Raw genomic sequence first — 23550 nt, 5'->3', positions numbered from 1 at the left:
ACAAGCAGGGTGACTGCCCTAACCCAGATCTGGTCTGGGAGAACGTTATCCTTGCTAGGGAGGGCGGAGGCTGCACAAGTATTTATAGCATCTGTGATAATCTACTGCCTAACAGTCGTGCCCTGACCCAAGTTGTGGATGATCAAGTTGGAACGGCTCCTATTTCGCTTTTTGCGGAGGGGGAAGTCACCACTTGTGAGGCGCTCCATGATGATACGCTGAGGGTGAACAGGTGTGCTCACTGCACGTTAAGTTCCTTTTTCCATAATTAACGTCCCTGCAGGACTTAGGCCCATTCATTAGACGTAGACCCAGGGAATTCGTTGACAAGTTTCTTTCATTTACTTTTTTCGTATCTTTTAAATTTATTTACGGTACACCCACGTATTTTTTTCTTCGTCCGGTTTGTGGGCTGCTTAAACTCATGGGCCTTGGGCCGCTGCCCTGGCTGACCCACCTCTTCTCAGTGGGACTATATATATATATGTGTGTGTGTAACGGTTAGTTCTTCGTTGCAGTCGTGGGTCACCAACTTGTAATGGTTGTTGTTAAGGTGTTGGTTGGCAGTGTGCAAGATAGAAGAAGAACAGGGATTAAAGTTGTAAAGAAATATTTATTTACCGTTACTTTAACGACGGGCAGGTGTGTGTATCATATAAAAACAATAGAGTTGTCTTTTCTTACATGTTGTTGCTGTTTGTGTTTGGTCAACTGCTACCTGCTTAACTAGTTAGGTAGAGTGAATGTTAAGTGTAGGAAGTCGATAAAATGATACCTTCATTGTGCCTGACATTTAAACCGCAGTGGTGTTGTGATAAGATACTGTATCATAGTTGACATTCTCACTGTAAGCCTCTCTCAGTTGAATTATCTCACTAACTGGATTCTGCCTGTGGTCGCCTCTGCGTCATCTTTTTACCAACTCTTTTTTCCTACGGTGTTTTAGATATTATAATTATCCAAAACTAGTTAGGAGAGACGTATTGTTGAGAACAATGAATTTCGTTGGCAGTCTGTTATCTCTAGTCTAGCTTTTGGTGACCTAGAAAAGGTTAGAAAGGTCAAGTGGCAAAGACATTATTCTGCTTAGCGAAGGCATCTGGCAAATGTAACTGTTGTCACTCACAGAAAAACTGTTATTTTACTGAGAAAAGTGCTGTTGAACAGTTAGGTGAAATTTTGCTATCGAGGATCGAACCCACGCCTTGCCTGCATGAACCACTGCATATATATCTATATAAATGTAGATATATATGTGTGTGTTTGCAAATAGACTCTTCCCGAACGAAGCATCTTCGAAAAAGCTTTCTTATACTCTACAACACATCTTAAAAATTGCGACGTTTGTTTTATATTAAGAAATTAGTTCTTAAAATGTCAATTAATAAGACATATATAAAGCTCACTTGAAAAAAATTTTTGGTTTTTATATATCGGAGATAACCCAAGTTTTAAGTGAGGAGATAACTTAAATTTTTTAATGGGGGTGAGATAACCAAAAAGTACTTATTTGTCTAATAACTATTAGTTCTCAACTAACTCAACCAACTACTAGTAGTTATTTCTGAGGCTTACTACTACAAATTCCTGACCGATATGTGAATTCGAAAGAAAATTTATCTGATTTTCTACAATTCTAAATAACCGGGCAGGTTCGTGAAATTTGAGACTAGTTATACATTAAAATAAGAATATAATAAAGTTTAGGTGCGCTGTTAACAACATCTTAATTGCAAGCCAAAATACTCCTCCTTCCTCAAAATTCTTAACTGGCTAACCAACAAACTATATTTGGCGAAAGTTAAGAACGAATTTCAAAAATATAATTTGCAAGGATCATAGCGAAACAACAGCAACTGGAACTAGAAACTGAGTCTCGTCTCGTGAATGAGATTTGTATTGGTTGTCGATGTGAAAGTTATAAAATCCTTTCAATATAGGATGGTATTTTAAAAAAATTTATTTATGGTATTTAATTACTATTTGAATATAACATATATAATAATAATAAAAATAAGTTCATATAATGTAAACTTTCCCGACATGCAATATGTTATATTCTTATAAAACCACCGTCGCTCGCATCTCTTCCTTTCCTCTCTGCTTTCTCTTCTTCATTTCTTTTCTCCATTTTTTTTCTCTCCTCTCATTTCCTTTCCTTTCCTTCTCTTCTCTATTTTGCTTCTTTTACTTAACTTGATACATTTTGATCTTATTTGATCGACTTAACGGTCGAAGTGATGATATCCGTCTCCCGAGTCTGTTTTAGACACTGAGGGGAAGTTTAATGGAAATGATGTAGTTTAGAATGGATAAGCTAACCTCTCAGGAATGTTGCTTCCCTTTTTGGTTGAGGCATGCCTGTTGGGAATGAGCTGAATATAATTCTGATCCTCACAAACTTCCTCCTTATTTCTAAAACTCGGCACCTGTTCTAGTTGAAGAGTTTAGGTGAGTCCTAAAGTTTCGAGCGGGGTCTGACCTCCGTTTGTAGGCCTCCGCACACCATCACTAGTTTCTTCGGGTTATAGGGTATTTTTTTATTTCCATGTTGAATTGTATTTCACTTCATACTATTGTTCTGTCGGTACCCCATTAACATCTTGACGAGTTTGAGCTCTACACGCGGGAACTCATATACAAAAAAATCATTTCTCTGCTGCATTATCATCTTCATTTAAATCATCATTATCAAATGCTTTAGATATTATCCTATTTAATTAGTATACTCTTTACTCTTTTCAGTCATTTGACTGCGACCATGCTAGAGCACCGCCTTTAATCGAGCAACTCGTTAAAAGAATAAATCTAAGATAATTTTGATCATAAAATATTCAGTTCTACTTTATTGGCAATATTTAATGATTATAACCTTTCAATTTGTTGATTATTTTAAATGCAAATATCAAAAAATTACCACAATTAGTTTCATAGGCTCAAGAAAACCCAGTACTAAAATAGTTTTTACACAGTTTTGATATTGAAACATTACTCATAACACTAAATGTAACATTAAAAGACCATTATATGTACATAAAACGAAAGCTGGCAAAATAAAATGAGTCGACAGTTGGAACGTCTTTAATAACCAGGCTTAGAACTAAACACTGTTCACATATTTTGTGATAGCTTTCTACACAAATGTAATGCTATGAAAAGTTATGGCTGGATAATTGGAATAACTGTTGAAATTACATTTCCCATGAGAAAACTCTGTCATTACACTTACCTATGAGTAGACATTTCAGTTTTTGGTAAATTTTCACCATTACATCCATCTCATGAGACAGGAGTAATCCCTGATCAGTGGGCTTTCAGAATAGCTATCACTAGTGGAAAGCAATTGGGTGATTGTTTCCTTCTGTGAAATAATTTTTCGTTCAAAATATTTAATATTTTACATTTTCTTCTCTTATTCTGTGACATTTTCTAGTAAATTTTTACTATTACAAGTGTAATAGTAAAAATTTACCCACTCTTTTCAAATGTTCTTTTTTTATGACTAACATATATGAGGGTAAGGTAGCAGCTGTTTCTAGCAGGTTGAATGATTTGGTGTAAGTGGTATTGGCAATATAACCATTCTAGTTGTCTTGGATCTAAGAAGACTATCATCATCATCATTGTTTAACATCCCCCTTCCATGCTGGCATGGGTTGGACAGAGGCTGCACCATACTTCTGTTTTGCCATGGTTTTTACAGCTGGATGCACTTCCTAACACCAACCACTCTGCAGAATGGACAGAGTGCTTTTTATGTGGCACCAGCATAGGCGAAGTCAGTTTTGGCATGGTTTTTACAGCTGGATGCCCTTCCAAGTTCCAAACACTTTACAGTGTGGACAATGCTTTTAAGTGGAACCTGCACTGACAGGGTCACCAAGTAACTTTGCAAGATGAGGAATCTTTGAGAGGGGAGGAGGTGATCTTGTGCTAGATGAATGGTTAAGAGTATGACAGAAACATGTCTCTTGCTTCAGAGGAGGTACATGGTTACCCAGAGGGAGGGAGAGTTAACAAGAGGACAGAAAACAAGTGCTGATGTGAAGGAGATACATGATTTCCTAGCCAAAGGTAAGAGCAATCAAGAATGAGGGAAGAAACAGGTGTGTTGTTGTAGAGGAGATACACGGTTACCCAGCCAGAGGGAAGATCAATTAGTTAATTTTTAATGATGTTATAGACTTTCTTGATGGTGAGCCTGGCTCTTTGGGGAAATGTATAGGTGTTGGTGGTGGTAATAGTAATGAAGACTCTTTTCTGCTCTCCCTCTCTAGTATTAGACCCCATCTCCATACAGCCATTACCAAATGCTATGACCAGCAACAACAGACTGATCTTGCATTTCCTCAAAGCATTTCAGTTCTCCAGTTAAATGTTAAATACAGGACATTATAAGCCATTCTTGGGAACAACCAACGTAAGTGTATTCTTTTCATGTGTCCCAGTTACTATATTTGATGTTAGCTAACACACTTTTTGCTGGCTTCTGTTTTGTGGTTGTTTTTAGTTAATTTTGAGATGCTGATTTCAAATATGCATCCCTTATTTTTCTAACACATCAGGTTTTCATTCTATAGCATAACCCTGTTTTATGATGCATTGCATAAATTTACTTGGTGAGGATAGTTTACTAAAACTCATAGCTTCAAACCATAAGTTATAATGTCAATAAAATATGAAATGTAATGTAGCATCACCTTTTACTAAATACTTATTACTGATTCTCTAATATGATGGATAAAACACAAACTTATACCTTCATACTCACAGAACAAACTTCCACTTGAGGGAGTGTTCATGTCTACACAGTCTCTTTGAATACACCAACAGTAGTCTGCTATCACCAGTGCGTTCCATCGGTTTTGATATCTTTCCTCCATAATCTTGATTGCTTGATGAAAACGCTCATCACTCATGTCTCTAAGGTTAGCAGGAAATTCATCAAGATGATTCTTACAAGGAATGAAGCTTTATGCTCATGTTGCAGCCTAAAAGATGAAATCTATCAAGTAATGTCTCCACCAAATCCTTGTAGTTTGCAGCCTTTTCACTCCCTTGAAATCCTTTCATCACAGCCACAGATAAATCCCATGCTCTTTTTTCTACATCAGTTATTGAGCTTGAGAAATTCTGGCATTTTATCATAACTTAGTCCAGGAAATGTATATATGAATTTGAAACGGTTACCCTACACATTAACAGCTTTGATAAATTGTTTTAAAAGGGGTGGGGGAGATGATTTTCTCTCACTCAACAGATGTTTGGTTAGTGTATGATATTCTCCCCAACAGTCAAAATTTTCCAAACTGGACAGAGTTTCTGTTCCCAGTGTTTGGTTTTTGCTCAGCTATCCCATAAACACAGGAAACACGGATATTTTGTATACCCTCCGTGTTGGCCAAGTAAAAAGTCAACCATTTTTAGAATCACACATATGACCCATTTGTGTTCATCTTACTTGAATAAATCTAATACAACTTTTATGTGATCATAATTTTCTTTTAAATGCACAGTGACCAATAGGAAGTGCACCAAACAAGTTTCCATTATGGAGCAATACACATTTTAGACTCTTCTTTGAACTATTTATAAAGATTCTCCATTCACTAGGATCATATTGTTCAATACCCATCATGTTTAACAGTTCTGCCACGTCTCAAGAGTAAACAAAATCTTTTTCAGCTGTAAAGAATGTCAAGATATCTTTTTTCCCCTATTCCGATAAAAAGTCACGTTTCTTTCTGTAACAGATTCTTCTCTTTACACCTAGAAGTTCTGATAAGTCTTCTAACAATCCTAAGTCTCTAACAAGATCAAGTTCTGCCTGGTTGAAGTTTTCATGTTCAGTGGTTGATATTTCTACAATGTCTATATCACTGTCATTTTCATGATTTACATCTACTTCACATATATCATTTTATTTTGCAGTGAAGGTAGATCCTTGGAAACGGGTACTGGTATTTCATCTGAGTGAAACACTGGATGAACTGCTAAATCCAGATTTGCATAGCTTGTTTTCTTACTATAAACAGGTCTTCATGAGACAAAACTAACACTCATTTACATGGTTCTTTGGCTCCCACCATACCTTAGGAATGCCAAATGTTAATTGTTTCCTTGTGGCCTTTATCCATTGGCATGGATTTTTGACACAGGGTTTACATACATTGTGCAAAGTTCACGATTTATCCTCATCACCAACATTAATCTTAAAGTAAGTCAAGTAGGATCTTTTCACAAAGTCACTAATGTTCATTCTTCTTTGACTGTAAAACACCCACATATATCACAAAAAGAGTCGGTAATTCAAACATTTCCTTCGCAATGATGCCGTGCTACTGAACCCCTGCGTTATTTCATGAAATAAATATGTAAAGAGAGATAAGGAGCATATTTATAAATATTCAGTAGAAATGTTTAACTATAATATCTTTTGTACATTTGTTGATTCGTAAGAAGAGATTAACAATGCAGATTAAGATGACTAAGCACACAGTTTTTTAGGAAACACACTTCTACACAGGTACATATACTAGGCCGACAGAACGTCACAACCTCACTCACTGAACGCTCAAATGACACCGAGGCTCTTACTGCTAACGTACCCTACAAAAAATGCATCGAGAAATTTCTAATACATGGAGATACAGGTGGAGCTAATATGGGCCAGCTCATAGAAAAAAATTATTGCCATTTTTAAACTCAGTGACTCCAGATTACCCCAAAACAGATCTCAAAGTTAGGTCAACAGACAAAAAGCTAGAATTTTTTGGCCAGTGTAATCATTAGTCCTCACAAGGATTTTATTGTGAGGTACATAGATCCTGTCAGATAACTCCCAGGATACGCTGGAGGCAGTTCATATGGAAGTGTTCATGCTATCCAAGCTTCAGAGCTATGAAGGAAGTTGGTGATGCCACTTATATGGTGATTTTGTTGAGGATTGAAGGCTTTTATTTCAAACGTCTTTGCACAGTTTCTCCAAAGGTAGTCAATGCTTTTTAATGCAGCGCTGGATGTTGCCAGTGCTGCTATCTTCAAGAGAGAATGCTCTCAAAATACATTTAAGATAGCACTACTGCCAACTGTGAGTAAAGTTAATAGACACTGACACTTCTTTGACAAACTGCTTTTTTCATGAAGATTTATCCTACTGCAAGCCCAAACATTCTCTTGAGTATGGGTTATAAGAGTCATCAATCTTGGAGTGACACAAGAGAAATTTGTTAAAGACACTGGTACTAGAGCACACCTCACTTTGGGCATGTACTTTTGTCCTTATGGCCACCTCAGCAGTTACATCAAGGAACTGACAGGTGTTTACAAATTTATTAGGACAACAATATGTAAGGAAGGCATTTATATAAGCTTTTCATTCACATGCTGAATGCTTTGAAGAGACTGACAAAAATCAATGTTAACTTTTTTTTTATTGAACTTTTTTAAGGTAGAAATCTTGTGGAGAAATACTTTTATGTTTTATTGGAATAAATTATATAAAAAAAATTGTAATAATGTAAGATTATCGTAATTCCAACAAAATGACAAATATATCACAATTTGAGTTTGTGTACATGTGTAATTTTCAAGGATCTCCTCTAATGTGGTGCCACCATTTCTGTACTGATTCACGCTGTTCCCAGATCAGTTTTCTACCATATGTCACATACCATCTGAAAATCAAAAATGGAAATACAAAATATTATCTATATACAATATTTTAAGTTTCAAATTACTACATTATCAGAAGTTTAGAATTAGGCCTATGTTACCCCACCACTAAAGCCAAAACCCCTAGTTTTCCAGTAGAGCAGGATATAATCAACCTTGCTGGAACTTATTTTCAGCCAACTTGGAAAGATGATAAGTGAAGCTGACCTAGAAAAATCTGAATTGATATAAAAAAAACAACGCAAGTTTGATTTCAGTGAAAGTTAAGAAATATTACGTTTAGACTTTCATGACAATATATTTAATGAAATAAACTCTTTCACTGGTTTCAGTACCTATTCTATTGATGCTTTTTGCTGAACCACTAAATTTCAAGAAAATAAACAAATCAACACTGTTTGTCAGACAGTGAAAGACAAACACAATCACATGCTTCTGCACAGTTCCATTTTACCAAATTCACAAGACATTGGTAGGCCTAGGACTATAGTAGAAGACACTTGCCCAAGATGCTGCACAGTGAGACTGAACCCAAAATCTTGTGCTTGTGAAGCAACCTTAACCACACAGCTATTTACACTGTTTAAGTGCTTTGGTTTAATTTTGAAATTAGACCAGAATTTGATAACTAATTTTATCAATATATGCACCTAGATTAAAGTAGTGATTATATACAAATGTAGAATGGTGCTAGCTGTAATATTTTATCTTAGAGTATCTTCTCTTTAGAGTTTTGGAGTGTTGAAAAACACAACTTGCTCAGAATGCCATTACACACCAGTGTTGTGGATTGCTGTCATAAAGTGAATTGGTATCAAAAGGGTTATGCTTTGAGAGAAAGAAAAAACAGCAAATACTTCAGAAATGATGTTGATTAATGCTCACTTACAGTCCAAACAGCATGCCTCCAAGATGAGCTGCATGATCGAAGAATTTCCAGCCAGCAAGTACACCAACTGTGTCAAAGGCAATGATTACTTTCAGTACCTAAAAATAAAATGCACTTATATAATAAATAATCCATTTCTTGATGATGTTTATTTTTATAGATTGAACTTTTACAGGCTCTCTCCCTCACCCCACACTCCTGTTCTCACTGTTACATTCATTTCTACTCATCTTGTGCCTTGAGGATTCACCCAGACACCTCATTTCTATTTGTGTCTCTTTCCAGCTCTACCAGTTATGTAGAAACTACAGCAGGAAACTTGTTCTGCTCTGGTCATGTTTTTCATACATTTATCCTTCATCCCCTAGCATAAAGCTTCCCCCTCAGGATTTGTAGTCTTTCAAACTGTATGGCGAGCCCTCACTGGTGCTGATGCCATGAAAAAAGCTCCCATAACATTAATGGGGTTAGTATCAAGAAGGACATCCAGTCGTAGAAATTATGTCAAAGCAGACACTTAAATACAATACAGTCTTTGGACCCATCAGAACCTGTTAAACTGTCTAATATATATTTTGTGATGTCCTTTTCTGAAGGCTATTAACAATCTAAGTGAAGTACTGCAACTACTGCTTAGCCATCACTTGCAAGAGAGTATGATCTTGTAGCTTGTACCAAGCTTTTGCTAAACACCCTCTCAGCTCTCCCACCCCTGACCCAGCAGATCACCCAGGATGAGACTGTTAGGGACAAGGTCAGCTGCATCAACACTCAGGTAGTACTAATTTTCAGCTGAGTAAAGTGAAACAACATAAAATTATGTGCCCTGCTTATTAGATCAAACATCCACCCACACATATACATACTTCCCTGCTGCAATTTTTTACTATTCTTAGGTACATAAAACTAAGTGCAATTCAGTAATAAACAGAAACACTAGTGTTCCAAAGATAAAACTTGATGTTTCTATCTCTGTTGATTTAGGTAATTTCATAAACACTTTCTCTTCATTTTGTAACTGAATAGCTTTCTTTTCTTTTCCAAAATCATAGCCTAAATCAATGAAAACGGTTTTATACAACAAGACGTGTAGATATAACAACATGGTTCTTCACTTTCCCCTTAGTATCTTTATTAAAGAGGTATATATAACTCACACTACAACAGAGGTAACCCAACAAGGAAATCAAAAACTCCAAAATAAAACGAAAGAGAAAGCTTGACATTTTTCAAACCAACCTGCCTGAGACTACATACCTATCAGCTTAAAGAAATAAAGTAGACTCATTGGTTAATGTACTTTGGGGAAACACTATGAAAGCCTTTGATTATAAGCTGGTTCTATCAGAGCTAACATGGGGCTAAACAACAACAATGCTGGACACATCTACGTAATGTTAATAAATTTCATAAGGATACTCACTGCACTAGCTGAAAAAGAATGAGGGATGATATCACCAATAAATGCTATTGATAATTGTGCATTAGGATAAGTAAGGCAGACAGCTCCCAGAACAGCCATCAGGGCACCAGACTAACAATAAATAAAAAAAGAAAGAATTACTAACATCATAGATCAATGTCTTTAAAAAAGTAACTGTAAAATATGAATGTAATCATGCTTTGGTTTGGTAAACAAATATTACTATTACTAGCAAATGCAGAGCCAACCAATATTTTGTGAGTAGAATTGGTAAGCAGAAACTACGGAAGTCTGTTTGTATGTGTATATGCACAGTCTTCCAACTCATTGGATCATTTCAAACTGTCCGACCCATGTCGGTATGGAAGATGGATGTTAAATGATGATGTATGTACAGATATATATATATATACATAAATAATATATATGAAACCATAGCTATCACTTGCAACCAAACGTGACTTGGTAGCATATACCAGGTTTTCACTAACTGCTTTAGGTGCCTGTGTGGTGATGAGCAAACATAACGCTCTTTCCCACCTCCTTGACTCAACAGAACACTGAGGATGTAACAGCAAGAGGGAGAGAGAGACTGGAGCAACATAAAATGAAGTGCCATGCTCAAGGACACAACATGCCACCCTCCAGAAACTGAATCCATGACATAAGGATTGATAGCCTAACCACTAGGCAATGTGCCTTCACATATATATCAGCATCATCTTCTGTTTTCCATGCTAGCATCGGTTTGACAGGATCCTACAAATCACACAACTGTCAAGCTCCAAAGACAGCATTGGTGTTTTCTATACCTGAATGTTCTTCCTATCACCAACTGTTTAACAGCATTTACTGGGTGATTTTTTTTTTTCCATGCCACCAGCATTAGTAAGGTTGTCAAGTAACTTACAAGACAAGAAAAAGCCTTCTCAGCTGAATGGAAGTGTATTTAAAAGAAGGGGAGGTGACTCTCTCTCTGAACAGGAATAAGTATCTTGATATAGATAAAGGTTGGTGGGATACCTTTGAAATATGTCTTCCATTGAAGCTGAGCTGAAGGATCAACCAGGTATCAAAGCAAAGTTACAGTGTGAGCTTGCTAAGATTTTTACCTCTTTTCAATTATGTTTGCTGCACTCAATAATATAGTATTTAGAATAAATAGTAAATACAGAATTAAAAAGTTTAAGGGGGGAAAATAGAATAGAATGAGTTAAAATTAGAGCCTTAGAACAAAAACTAAAACTTACAGCACCAACAGAAGGTGTAAATTGGCATCGAGTAATCTTGACACAGTAGCTGAGCAGAGAGGCAACGGTGGCTAGAAAATAAATATTATTATTATTAATACCACATTTTCTATGCTAGGTTTTTTTAACAAACCAAAAAGATAAACAACATTGTGATATACTTGGAATAAACTGAAGTAAACTTAGATGTATTTTCCATGTAAAATGCCATCTAATTATGGCACAAGACCGGTGATTTTGAGTGGATGATGTTAATCAATTAGATCCACCAAATACTTGACTGGTACAATATTTCATCGACCCTCCATATCAAAGGATAGAGAATAAAGTTGAGCTCAGAATCAAAAGAAATACTGCAAATCTGATGCACTAACGATTCTGTTAGCTTGCCACCTGTTTTCCTAAAAGATTTATTCAATATCAGTTTCTTCCTATAGTTCAAAATATTTTTATTTTTGTTAAGGGTAGAGATAAAGTTAATTAGCGTATTACTAGTCCTCACTTTGCAGACCCTAAAGTGACAGTGAAATTTGGTGCAAGTTTGTACTAGGGGTTACAATAAACTAGTTTTGGTTACCTCCCTTAAACAGTTCAAATTAAATTCCATTACTATTCATCATCATCATCATCATTTAACATCCATTTTCCATGCTGGCATGGGTTAGACAGTTTGACTGAAAACTAGTAAGCTGGGGAGTGGCACCAGGTTGCAATCTGATTTGGCATAGTTTCTACAGCTGGGTGCCCTTCCTAACTCCAACCACTGCAAGACTGTAGTGGATGCTTTTTAGTGCCATTGGCATGGGTGCCAGTTGTGATACTAGCATCAGCCATGACTATGATCTCACTTGGATTGACGGGTCTACTCAAGCACAGCATATCACCAAAGGTCTCAGTCACCTGTCACAGCCTCTGTTGAGGGCCCCACAATCAAACAGTGTTTTTTACGTGCCAGTTACATTGGCCACAACTACAATTTCACTTGGATTGACAGGTCTTCTCAAGCACAGCATATTGCCCAACATTCGAAGGGTACTGTTTACATGCCAGTTACATGACTACGATCTAGGATGTATCATCATCATTTAGTGTCTGCTTTCCATGCTAGCATGGGTTGGACGGTTCAACTGGGGTCTGGGAAGCCAGAAGGCTGCACCAGGCCCAGTCTGATCTGGCAATGCTTCTACGGCTGGATGCCCTTCCTAACGCCAACCACTCCGTGAGTGTAGTGGGTGCTTTTTACGTGCCACCGGCACAGCTGCCAGACGGGGCTGGTAAACGACCATGGTCGGATGGTACTTTTTACGTGCCACTGGCACCGGGGCCAGGCGAGGCTGGCAACAGCCACAATCAGATGGTGCTTTTTATGTGCCACCAGCATGGGGGCCAGGCAAGGCTGGCAACGGCCACGATCAGATGGTGCTTCTTACGTGCCACCAGCACGGAGGCCCGTCGGGGTGGCTCTGGCAACGACCACGTTCGGATGGTTCACTTACGTGCCACTGGCACTGGTATCACAGCTAAAATTTCCATTTCCATTTCGATTCTGATTCTCACTTGCCTCAACAGGTCTTCACAAGTAGAGTTTTGTGTCCCAAGAAGGAAAAGTATGCATAAGTGGACTGGCTACATCCCAGGTAGAGGCCATGGGTTATGGTCTCACTTGTCCTGCCAGGTCTTCTCACGCACAGCATACTTAGCAAGATATTAATAAATTTGACATTACTATATATTTTTGAACTGTGTGGCATTATAGGCTGTAGAATAAATACTGAGCAATGCAGTAAAACGGCTGTGCAATGTTGAGGCTCACAGTGATGAAGAATACAAGAACTGTTTTTAAAAAAATTATCCTGAAACTGGTTAGAAGGAGTGGAATAACATTTCTGTAATTATATTGAAAGAGCTGCTGAGGCTTTCTACTTCACCAAGTTTCCGAATTTGTTATAATAACCAGAATAATATTTTTTTTTTTTCTGATATATTTGCGAGCACTGAGAGTGCTGTTAAATCAGTCAAATCATGTTGGTAGTACTTGTAAGTGAACATTGTTGTTTGTTTGAAGTCCACACTGCAAGTAAACTTTCAATATCGGCGTGTTTCACTGTTGTGGTGGGGGGAGTTACTTATATAAACTAAGACACACACACACACACACACACATTAATGCACAACGGAAGCCTATCTCTGTCCCTGTGTGTATCTGTCTTTAGATGTATGTGTGTGTGTGTGTCAGTCACAAAAATGTATGCATACTGACGGACCACATAAACCATCATACACTTGTCAGTCATCGGCCTAACGTAGGTAACGAACATGCGAACACAGTCATATAGAAAATGTGATTTCATTGTCAGTATGGTGGTGGTATAAAATGTTGTTTACGATAGGTGACTAAAAGAAAAGTGATAACGTTAAATTTTTATAATGCAAATATGTGAATGAAAATATAGTCTAGTTGGTAGCCAAAAGCTTACTGAATCTTTTGATACCTTTTACATGAAAATTGACAACTCGGTTTTAGAATGCATAAGGAACACAAACTCGCGGATCTTTTCGCTTTGACCAGCAGATTTTTAAAATAATTTCTTTGTAACTAAAAAATTTTAAACTTCGTATGCTGGTAGAATGTGTTTATAAAACATCTTTTTCTCTTGGCTTTCTTGAGAAAATTCTGAAGTTTGTAAGCTATTTGGTCTTTAATTTCTTGCATTTCGGCAATTTCAACCAATCAATGACGTCTATTGAGGTGAAAACAATTTCTCTGGAGCATTGTCAACAGAAGCCCCACCTCCCTACAAAAAACTTTCTTACTGTATGTATTTGGACTCTAGAAGATTACTACGATTTCTGTTGTGAATATGCTACAAATATGAAATGAAATAAAGGAGAAACACTTACCAGAACTCAGATAAAAGGCAAGGAATTGTTCTTTTCCAAATAAATTTAATGCTACATTTGAAAACGACCAGAGGACATACATATTAGTAAACAAATGCATAAAGTTGTACTGGCTGAATGCTGACAGAAGCATTGACCAGCATGGTGCCGCTAGAAAAAGAAAAAGGAGAAAATTTTAGATGAAATACTTAATAAAAGGAAACTTTAATATAATTAACAAAAATAATTGCTTAAGTACAGAATTTTCTAGCACTAGACCAAAACTAGAGAAAGATTTGATAAATATATCATTATCATTGTTTTAGCGTCCACTTTTCCATCCTTGAATGGTCAGATGGATTTATTAAAGCAGATTTTCTGTCTGAATGCTCTTCCTGTTGCCAATCCTTGCTTGGACATGTTTTCATAGAATATTGTAAAAACATCATTTGTATGACAATGACACTCATAGCTATCATATAATGTCAAGACAAGAAGACGCAAACACACACACACTCACATTCACCACACACACACACACACAACACACACACACACACACACACTCTCATACAGGGTGTGGAAGGTGTTTGAAGACATACTTTTTTGGGGTCATTGCTGCATTTTTTGCTAACTCTGTATAATCTTTGTTTCAGAAAATAATAATGGCAGACCCTCAGCTTATTCAAGAAATGAAGAGGCATGCTGTTATTGTGGTTATAAAGGCTGAGATTAGCGATTTGGAAATATCTTGATTTTTAAAAGTTGCTCCATCTTTCGTCTATAAAGTTTGTAAGGGGCTAGAGACTGAAGATGGAAACATATCACCAGTATCAAAGCATAAAAAGCATTCTAAATGCTCTGAAATCTTCAGAACACCTGAATTTATCCAGCAAGTTCAACAGATCATTGATTACAATACCAGAAAGTCCATGAGTACAATTGCAAAAGATCTCCATGTGTTAGAAGGAATAGTCAGAAATGTTGTCCGTGAAGACAACAGATGTAAGTCTTATATGATGAGGACAGATCAATTTGTTAGAAAAAGCAAACGAAAATCACTACATCAAATCTAAAAGGCTCTTAAACAAACTGAAAAATCCAGCAGAAGAAGATTTGATTTGGTTTTTCTCAAACAAGAAAAACTTCAACCAAGATCAAAACGTTAACAGAAGAAATGACAAATGGTTATGTGCAGACACTTCTGAAGTTCCAAGTGTTATGCATACAAAATTTCCTGCAACTGTCATTGTTTTAGGGGTTGTCAGCAATGAAGGACATGTGATGCCTCCTTACTTCTTTCCACGAGGCCTTAGAGTTAACTCTGCCATCTACATTGAAGTCCTGGAAATAATTGTTAAGCCCTAGATAGTGTATGCAATGGAAAGCCATATGTGTTTCAGTAAGACTCTGCACTATCATACATGGTTCTAGTAACACAGGAACGGATAGCTGAAAATTTTCATGATTACATAAGCCTCCTAATTCCTCAGATCTCAATCCATTGAATTATTACATGTGGAGCATTGTTGAGAGAGAGGTCAATGAACACACTCATAACATCAAAGATTCTTTGAAAGCTGCCATAGTCAGAGTAATGTCCAAAATGAACCAGGAACATTTGATTCGAGCATGTAGATGATTTAGATCTCATATAGAAGCAGTTGTTGAAGCTGATGGTGGCTTTATTGAATAACATTATTGAAAAGAAGGTTTATTTTTTATCCTCATAGCATTTTTTGATAAATAAAGTTATTATATATCTGTTCTTTTATAAACATAAATCTGTTTGCAAACATCTGTGTGTGTGTGTGTGAGGTGCTATCGAAAGGTTCTAGGACTAGTTATCTCTATATTTATAAAATTCTTTGCCTGTCTGTTCCCTATGCATTCTCAAACGGCTCAACCATATCAAATCAAATTTTATAAGGTAATAGTATCACACCCCATGAGTATCAACATTTTTTTTTTTTTTATTAAAACAATATAACATTGGTACTGGTTCAGTATTACATGTCAAAAGTGAAAGAATAACATACATATATATATATGTAGATATATATATGTGTGTATTTATATATATATATATGTACATATATCTATACATATATATATGTATATATACATATATATGTAATACATCAGCGTTTAACGTCCGTTTTCCATGCTAGCATGGGTTGGACAGTTCGACCGGGGTCTGGGAAGCCAGGAGGCTGCACCAGGCTCCAGTCTGATCTGGCAGTGTTTCTACAGCTGGATGCCCTTCCTAATGCCAACGACTCCGAGAGTGTAGTGGGTGCTTTTTAACATGCCACGATTGGTTGGTGCTTTTTACGTGCCACCGGCACGGAAGCCAGTTAAGGCAGTGCTGGCATTGACCACGTACGGATGGTGCTTTTTATGCCACCAGCATAGGTGCCAGGGGAGGCTAGCAACAGTCACAATCAATTGGTGCTTTTTACGTGCCACCAGCATGGAAGCCAGTCAAGGCGGTGCTGGCATTGGCCACATCCAGATGGTGCTTTTTACATGTCACCAGCACAGGTATCACAACTACAATTTCCATTTGATTTTTTGATGTTGATGTACTTGACTCAATAAGTCTCCTCAAGCACAGCAGGTCACCCTACGATCCAAGGTAAGCACAGCAGGCTATCCTGTGATCCAGGGCACTTTGAATGGGCTAGGGCTTCTATGTGAAGCTGGTGCAGGAAACAGCTATGAACTCACGTTATTTGTCGGGTCTTCGCAGTCACAGCATATCTCCGGAGGTCTCGGTCTTTTGTCATTGCCTCTGTGAGACCCAACATTCAAAGGTCATGCTTCAACTGTTTGGGAGTGGCACTTCTTCACACATCTCTCCTCATCCATCCGCAGTACATGACCTTACCAGCGCAAACGTCTCTCTTGCACACCACATCTGATGCTTCTTATGTTCAGCATTTCTCTCAGGGTGCTTACACTCTGTCATGTGTGCACACTGACATTACACATCCAGCGGATCATGCTAGCTTCATTTCTTTCAAGCCTACGCATGTCCTCTGCAGTCACAGCCCATGTTTCACTACCGTGAAGCATGGCAGTTCGCACACATGCATCATACAATCTACCTTTCACTCTGAGCGAGAGACCTTTTGTCACCAGTAGGAGTAGGAGCTTTCTAAACTTTGCCCAGGCTATTCGTTTTCTAGTGATATATTTTTATGTATATATAAATATATATATATATATATATACTGTTGTGTCTGGGGAGAGTCATTCTCTTTTAGTACCTTATTATTTAACCCACTCACCGGTAAAATTTCCACTTATTTCGTCTTTTTTTACCGGTGAGTCTGTTAAATAATAAGGTACTAAAAGAGAATGACTCTCCCCAGACACAACAGAATATGCTTCAACACACGAACTCATATAAAGAATCTTGCAAACCAAATCCAAAAACGAAATATATATATATATATATGTGTGTGTGTGTGTGTATGTATGTATATATAATGTATATATATATATTTCTGTATATTATGTTGCTTGAAAACAAGAAAGGCATCTGGCTATAGAAAATTTGCCTCAATGGATTCCATCTGACCCATGCAAGCATGGAAAAGTTGATAAAACAATATTTCTTAAACTATATGTGGTAACGATAATTAAATCAAGAGTATTGTAACAAATTTGTGTGATTTGCTGTGATATAGTACTTCCACTCAGCCACCTCTCTCATCAACAATAACAACTTGTAGCTAAACATTTCTCCTCTATATAGAACCATGGAAATAATCTTATTCTCAACTAACAGGATAACTCTGCAACCCGTCTCTTCCAATATTTCAAGCCACATAATTTAAACAACATTTATACCTAGCTGTATCAAATTACCACCATGCCTACATACCCTATTTCTTCACTTTGGCTAGCCCTACCCTGAGAACATGGAGACAACCTTTATCTCCAGCAGCCTTAGGATTTCACTCTGAATACCCCTAGAAGCTAACCTTCCCTCTCCTCAAAACTATATCCATCTAACCCATGCTGCAAGGAAAAAACAAATGAAATACAACTGGAAGACAAATGTTGCTGAAAGCTATAGACAGATTCTAGCATAACACAATGTCTCAGCCAAGCAGAAGTTAACAAGGTGGTGGAATGATACAGTACACAGAGCCATACAGGCTAAGAAACAGATCTAGACAGAACAAGAGCACTCAGAGAGTACAAATCTCGGCCAAGGCAATACCAACATCCTCTCAACAATTATTCGGAGATGATTTTTAAAATGCGAATGTCTGAAATAAACTTGAGTGCTCTCACAAACAAGAATACTAAAAATGAACCAGACCGCTCTCAAAACTTAAGTAAAAAGAAAAGGAAAAATAATCCTGAATCCTTTTCCAGTACCGGATCAATTCCAAAATCTAATCAGTTTGTGCCAGTCATGAGGCCAAACATCACTGAAAGTGTCACCTGAATCCATCCAGCTGTTCTTGAGATATCTTGTCCACAGACAAACAAACAAATGTGACTGAAAACAATACCTCTGCCTTAGTTAAGGCAGAGGTAATAGAATAAAAGTGGAGAGCAAGGAAACATATAAGACAGTGTGCATATATATATATATACATTTTATATATACACACACACACAGATAGACGCATATATATGTATCTACGTATGTATAAATACACAGACATACACACACACACAAAGCATCTTTCAGTTTCTATCTACCAAATCCACTCACGAGGTTTTGGTCAGCCTAGGGCAATAGCAGGAGACATTTGCCTGAGGTGCTATGCACTTGGACTAAACCCAAAATCATGTGCTTGAAAAACAAACTTCTTAACCATACAACTATGCTTATGCTTATCTCTTTCAAAAATGTCTAGGCATCTGAAGAATTTGAACAGAAAAACAGAGTAATAAATTTCTAACTCACACACCAGAGTTTGGATTACTGCAGAAGTATTTCATCAAGGTAGGTTGTGCAGATGGCAATCGCCATGCTAGAAATACAAGAACATTTGCTCCAATAATGCTAACTACATACTTCTGTCCATCACTGAGACTGTTCCACCACATATTTACCTGAAAAGAAAGACAAAAGAATTAATTATTAGTGGCCAAATGCATCATCTTTATATTAATGCTTGATTTTCTATCCTAACATAGTTTGAATGAGTTTTAATACACTTTTTCATGCTGTTTTGGTCTTATACTTTATGTTTATCAGGCCTAATGTCCTTAATCCTGTCTACATTGTCTTCTTTTCTTTCTAGACTTTCGCAAACTGATAAGATTGATGTAGCTGATAACCAACCAGAATACTGACAGCGAAAAAATGTGAACTAGGAAAGATCTGGTTCAAATACTTGCAACAAAGGAAATTCTTATAAAGTTACCCAAAGACCAACTTTTGATCTTCAACTACTGCAGATGTTTCTACTTTTCATTACCAGGTAGTTAAAATGAATGAAGGTAAATTGAAAAGCTTATTAAAAAGCACAAAGTCCAATTTATAACCTAACAAAGAGGCAGCAAAACTTGAACTGCAACTCTTGGTCAAAGAAGATCTTAATTCAAGCTACATGGTGACCTCACTAGTGCTGGTGCCACAAAAAAAGCATCCAGTACACATTGTAAAGGGGTTGGTATTAGGAAGAGCATCCAGCCTAGAAACCATATCAAAGCAGACACTGAAGCACAATGTAGCATTTGGACCCATCGGTGAAACTGTCAGTGTGGAACATGAATGTTAAATAATAATGGTGATGATGCACTGTCTAACTTTTCATACATACCTCATATAGCTAACATACTGTTGCTAAAAATTCACTAAACTGCTTCTTCCCTATTCCCAAGAATCCTCTACAGTACTAACTGTATTGTTGAAGAAGCAGAAATGATCAATAATATCCATTATGTCAGTTGAATAGACTTGGTCTTCAGCAAAACTTAAGTTCTAGTTCCCTGTCAGTTTATCATCCAGCCATAGAATTACATCAAAACTAACATTGGAACTCAACATAATCCTGCGGCTCATTGGATCTTGTCAAACCACTCAGCCCATGCCAGCAAGGAAAACAGACATTAAATGATTTTGATGATGATGATGATGAATACAAGCTTTCAGAACTATTTCATACAGGACAGAAAAGGATTTTTTAAATAAAAATTAATGAATAAAAACAAAAGGAAAAACGTCTTCTGGATGAAATCAAGATAACTTACATGTGAACGAAAGCTGTGGGATTTAGGGTAGAATACATCTCTTCCCTCGTTTGAAATCCAGTTACTAATAATTTTTTTTGCCTTCAAACGTGTCATTTCATATTGCCATACCATACTGCCAGCAAAGCATGCTCCACTGAACTAAGAAAATGAAAAAAAAAGAAAATAATAATGATAATGATGACGATACAAAATACTTCTGTTTAAATTAGGCTGCAAACATCTATGAAGTAGTTATAACTATTATATGGACTTTACCCAAGACATCATAACATGATTAAAACTAAAAATTAGCATTTCAGATGAAAATGAACGAGTTTATTTGTTTTTGTTGTTTTTTTTTCAATGTGATTTGGTGAGAGGAAAGCAGACAGTACCTATTGCTCCATGACTGGTGGGTGGGAGAAACTCATCCTCTGATAAAAGACAAGCAGCTTGTACTCTTCGAAAGATACTGAATTGTTCATAAACTGTTAAACTGGTAGATAATGCACAACATAAATCTAGGGATTTTTTTCATTTTGTGGATTACTGAAAGCTGAGAAAAATATTAAAACTAACACTGTCTCTTTGTAAGAATGAGTTTAAATGAACAAATAAGAGGTTGTACTTATTTAAGAAAAAAAGATATCACAGCAATCAGCATTGTAGGAATTGGAAAAAATGTGTTAAACTAATCAATAAACAGAAATGCTAACGATTCATTTGAAGCAGTTATAAAAGAGAAAATTTACTCTAAAGCTTGGATCTTTTGATGCTAGAATTCAAACAAGATCATCTCCTTAGTCATTGCTCTAATTGAGCAGATAAATCTATGATGAAAGGTGTTCTTGATAAGACATCCATTTAACACTATATTATCCAATATGCCTGACTTTCTTAGTAATAAATCAAATGATTACATACCCTATTGCATAATTTAGTTATCAAGGTTAATATGAGAAGAGTGAGCAGAAATGATTCCAAAGGAGGAAAGTAACTAGATACCTATTATTATAATGATAATTATAAAAACAGCTAATATAAAGTTACATCAAGTAACTAATTATCTACTATATCAAAAGGCGTTGAAAGTAGAACTAAAATTTGGATGAGAAATTTAAAGTTGAGTAAAATGCCAACTGAAGAAATTGCTGAGGCATTTGAGGCTTCTTGGTAAACATTTAGTTGAGAGTTATTGGTGAAGAAGCAGTCAAGACAAAATAATTATTTTAACTTCTGAAGACAAGGGAAGTAAATAGTTGCTATAGAAAAGAAAACGCTAATCTGACCTGGTTTGTTCGCTAAGGGGTGTCAACCTGGACTAGGTGGCAAGATGTTGGATTTCAAAACAGGAGAAGTAGATTCAATCCCAGTTATCAGCTGAGTTGTCACTTTACTCATCAGTTCGATTTCTGCCAGAAAAAGAGAAAGTTAATCTGACCAACATAATTCATTTCGAAGTTGCCAGTTGAACAAAAAGTATAGCTATGTAGTATTATATAGTTGTTCTATTTAATACTACATAGCTATACTATCTCGCTTTTCTTTAAAAAAATTACTCAGAAACTATTGACATATGCTCTATATATGCAAATGTTAGATTTATTAGTGTTAAGTGTGGTTTTACAAAATGCTGAGCTAATTACAAATGAATAAAAATAAAGCTCATAACCCACCATAATAGTAAAACCTAATGGTTTTAAAAGGTCTCGGTAGGTAGGATATCCATTTTTCTGTTCAACTATATCATCTCGGCGTCTGCTTCTTTGGTGAAATTTTCGCAATGGAGTTCGCCATTGAGATTGTCTGGGTAAATGTGTAAGAGTAGTTCTGTAAAGAGGAGCACTGTGCCAAACTTGTTGAAAGCAACTTACTTTCAACAGATTGCTAGAAAAAGAAATTAAAATTTTTACAAAGACAAAGAATCAGAACAGAGGAAAAGCTGAAAATAAAGATAAATTAAGAATAATTCCATACTAGCAGAATACATGGTAATTCCATACTCCATTCTGTGGTGCAGTGTCAGCTATCAACATTTCCCCCCTCAGTAATGATATCCTGTCATTTCCTTCATAAACTTATGAGTAATTTCAAGGAATTTTATTCATTATTTTCAATCATATTTCCTTTTGTAGTCTGTTTTCTCATTGTGCAAAATAATCTTACTTATCATCATCATTCATTCTCCTCTCTTTATTCCAAATTCTTCCACAGGAGTGGCTGTGTGGTAAGTAGCTTGTTTACCAACCACATGGTCCCGGGTTCAGTCCCACTGCGTGGCACCTTGGGCAAATGTCTTCTACTATAGCCTCGGGCCAACCAAAGCCTTGTGAATGGATTTGGTAGATGGAAACTGAAAGAAGCCCGTCATATATATGTATGTATATATATGTATGTGTATGTGTGTGTGTTTGTGTGTCTGTGTTTGTCCCCCTAACATTGCTTGACAACCGATGCTGGTGTGTTTATGTCCCCGTCACTTAGCGGTTCGGCAAAAGAGACCGATAGAATAAGTACTGGGCTTACAAAGAATAAGTCCCGGGGTCGAGTTGCTCGATTAAAGGTGGTGCTCCTGCATGGCCGCAATCAAATGACTGAAACAAGTAAAAGAGTATATCTAATCTGTTTTTCTTGGTTCAATTTTTGCTGTCATCCTCTATGATCATTGTCCACTGTAACACACCAAACACCATTTCAATAAAGAAGCATTTGACACTGTATAGTTGGTAGCACCTTTATCCGGGATTTAGCATTACACAAATTTTATGAAGAAAGTTAGGAACAGTTATTAATATAGATAGCTGGAAAAATACATACACTCACACACATGATCACTAATGACACATGCACATATACACATACTCCCCACTCTCTCACACACACACACAAACAGCTAATGTGTGTGTGTGTGTGTGTGTGCATAGTATGTGTGTGTGTGCTTGCAAATAGCATTCATTTGAATCTCTCTCTCTCTCACTATCCCCTTTCCACAGCATGACATATTTTACACCACAAGAATCTGTCATTAGCACTTTAATAGAATAGAATGTTATTTTATTTCAAACTTTTGTTAAGGCTTTCATCTAGAAAGCTTTAGTTACAGCAGGTCTGGTTGTTTGGTCAAAAAGTTTATTTTCATGTATGATGCTAATGTGGTAGGTAAAAATTATAAATTTATAAAGAGATTGTTCCTCTTCTTGGATAGTTAAATTTAATCCATCACCTAG

At 36.6% G+C, this 23550-nt stretch overlaps 1 protein-coding gene and 1 long non-coding RNA gene across 2 annotated transcripts in view; one reads left to right on the top strand and one right to left on the bottom strand.

Annotated features, from left to right (window-relative positions):
• The first annotated feature begins 1480 nt into the window (after positions 1-1480).
• On the top strand, positions 1481-20344 carry LOC118765069. The gene is made up of 3 exons (XR_005000917.1): positions 1481-2451; positions 4278-4420; positions 19390-20344. It is a non-coding gene; the product is annotated as an uncharacterized LOC118765069 (long non-coding RNA).
• Positions 7426-23550, bottom strand: part of LOC115216165 (presenilins-associated rhomboid-like protein, mitochondrial) — a 20077-nt gene continuing 3952 nt past the window's right edge. The window contains exons 2-9 of the mRNA XM_029785363.2: positions 22000-22210; positions 20342-20482; positions 19054-19198; positions 14138-14287; positions 11237-11307; positions 9987-10097; positions 8564-8661; positions 7426-7676 (exon numbers count right to left, since the gene is read on the bottom strand). Of these exons, the coding sequence (XP_029641223.1) occupies positions 7589-7676; positions 8564-8661; positions 9987-10097; positions 11237-11307; positions 14138-14287; positions 19054-19198; positions 20342-20482; positions 22000-22210 (1015 nt within the window). The 3' untranslated portion in view covers positions 7426-7588. The remainder of the gene's footprint in view (positions 7677-8563; positions 8662-9986; positions 10098-11236; positions 11308-14137; positions 14288-19053; positions 19199-20341; positions 20483-21999; positions 22211-23550) is intronic.

The sequence above is a fragment of the Octopus sinensis genome, linkage group LG10 (assembly GCF_006345805.1).
Source record: "Octopus sinensis linkage group LG10, ASM634580v1, whole genome shotgun sequence".
Lineage (NCBI taxonomy): Eukaryota > Metazoa > Mollusca > Cephalopoda > Octopoda > Octopodidae > Octopus > Octopus sinensis.
Note: the sequence above shows the minus strand (reverse complement) of the source record. Positions and strands in the feature narration are given on the sequence as shown.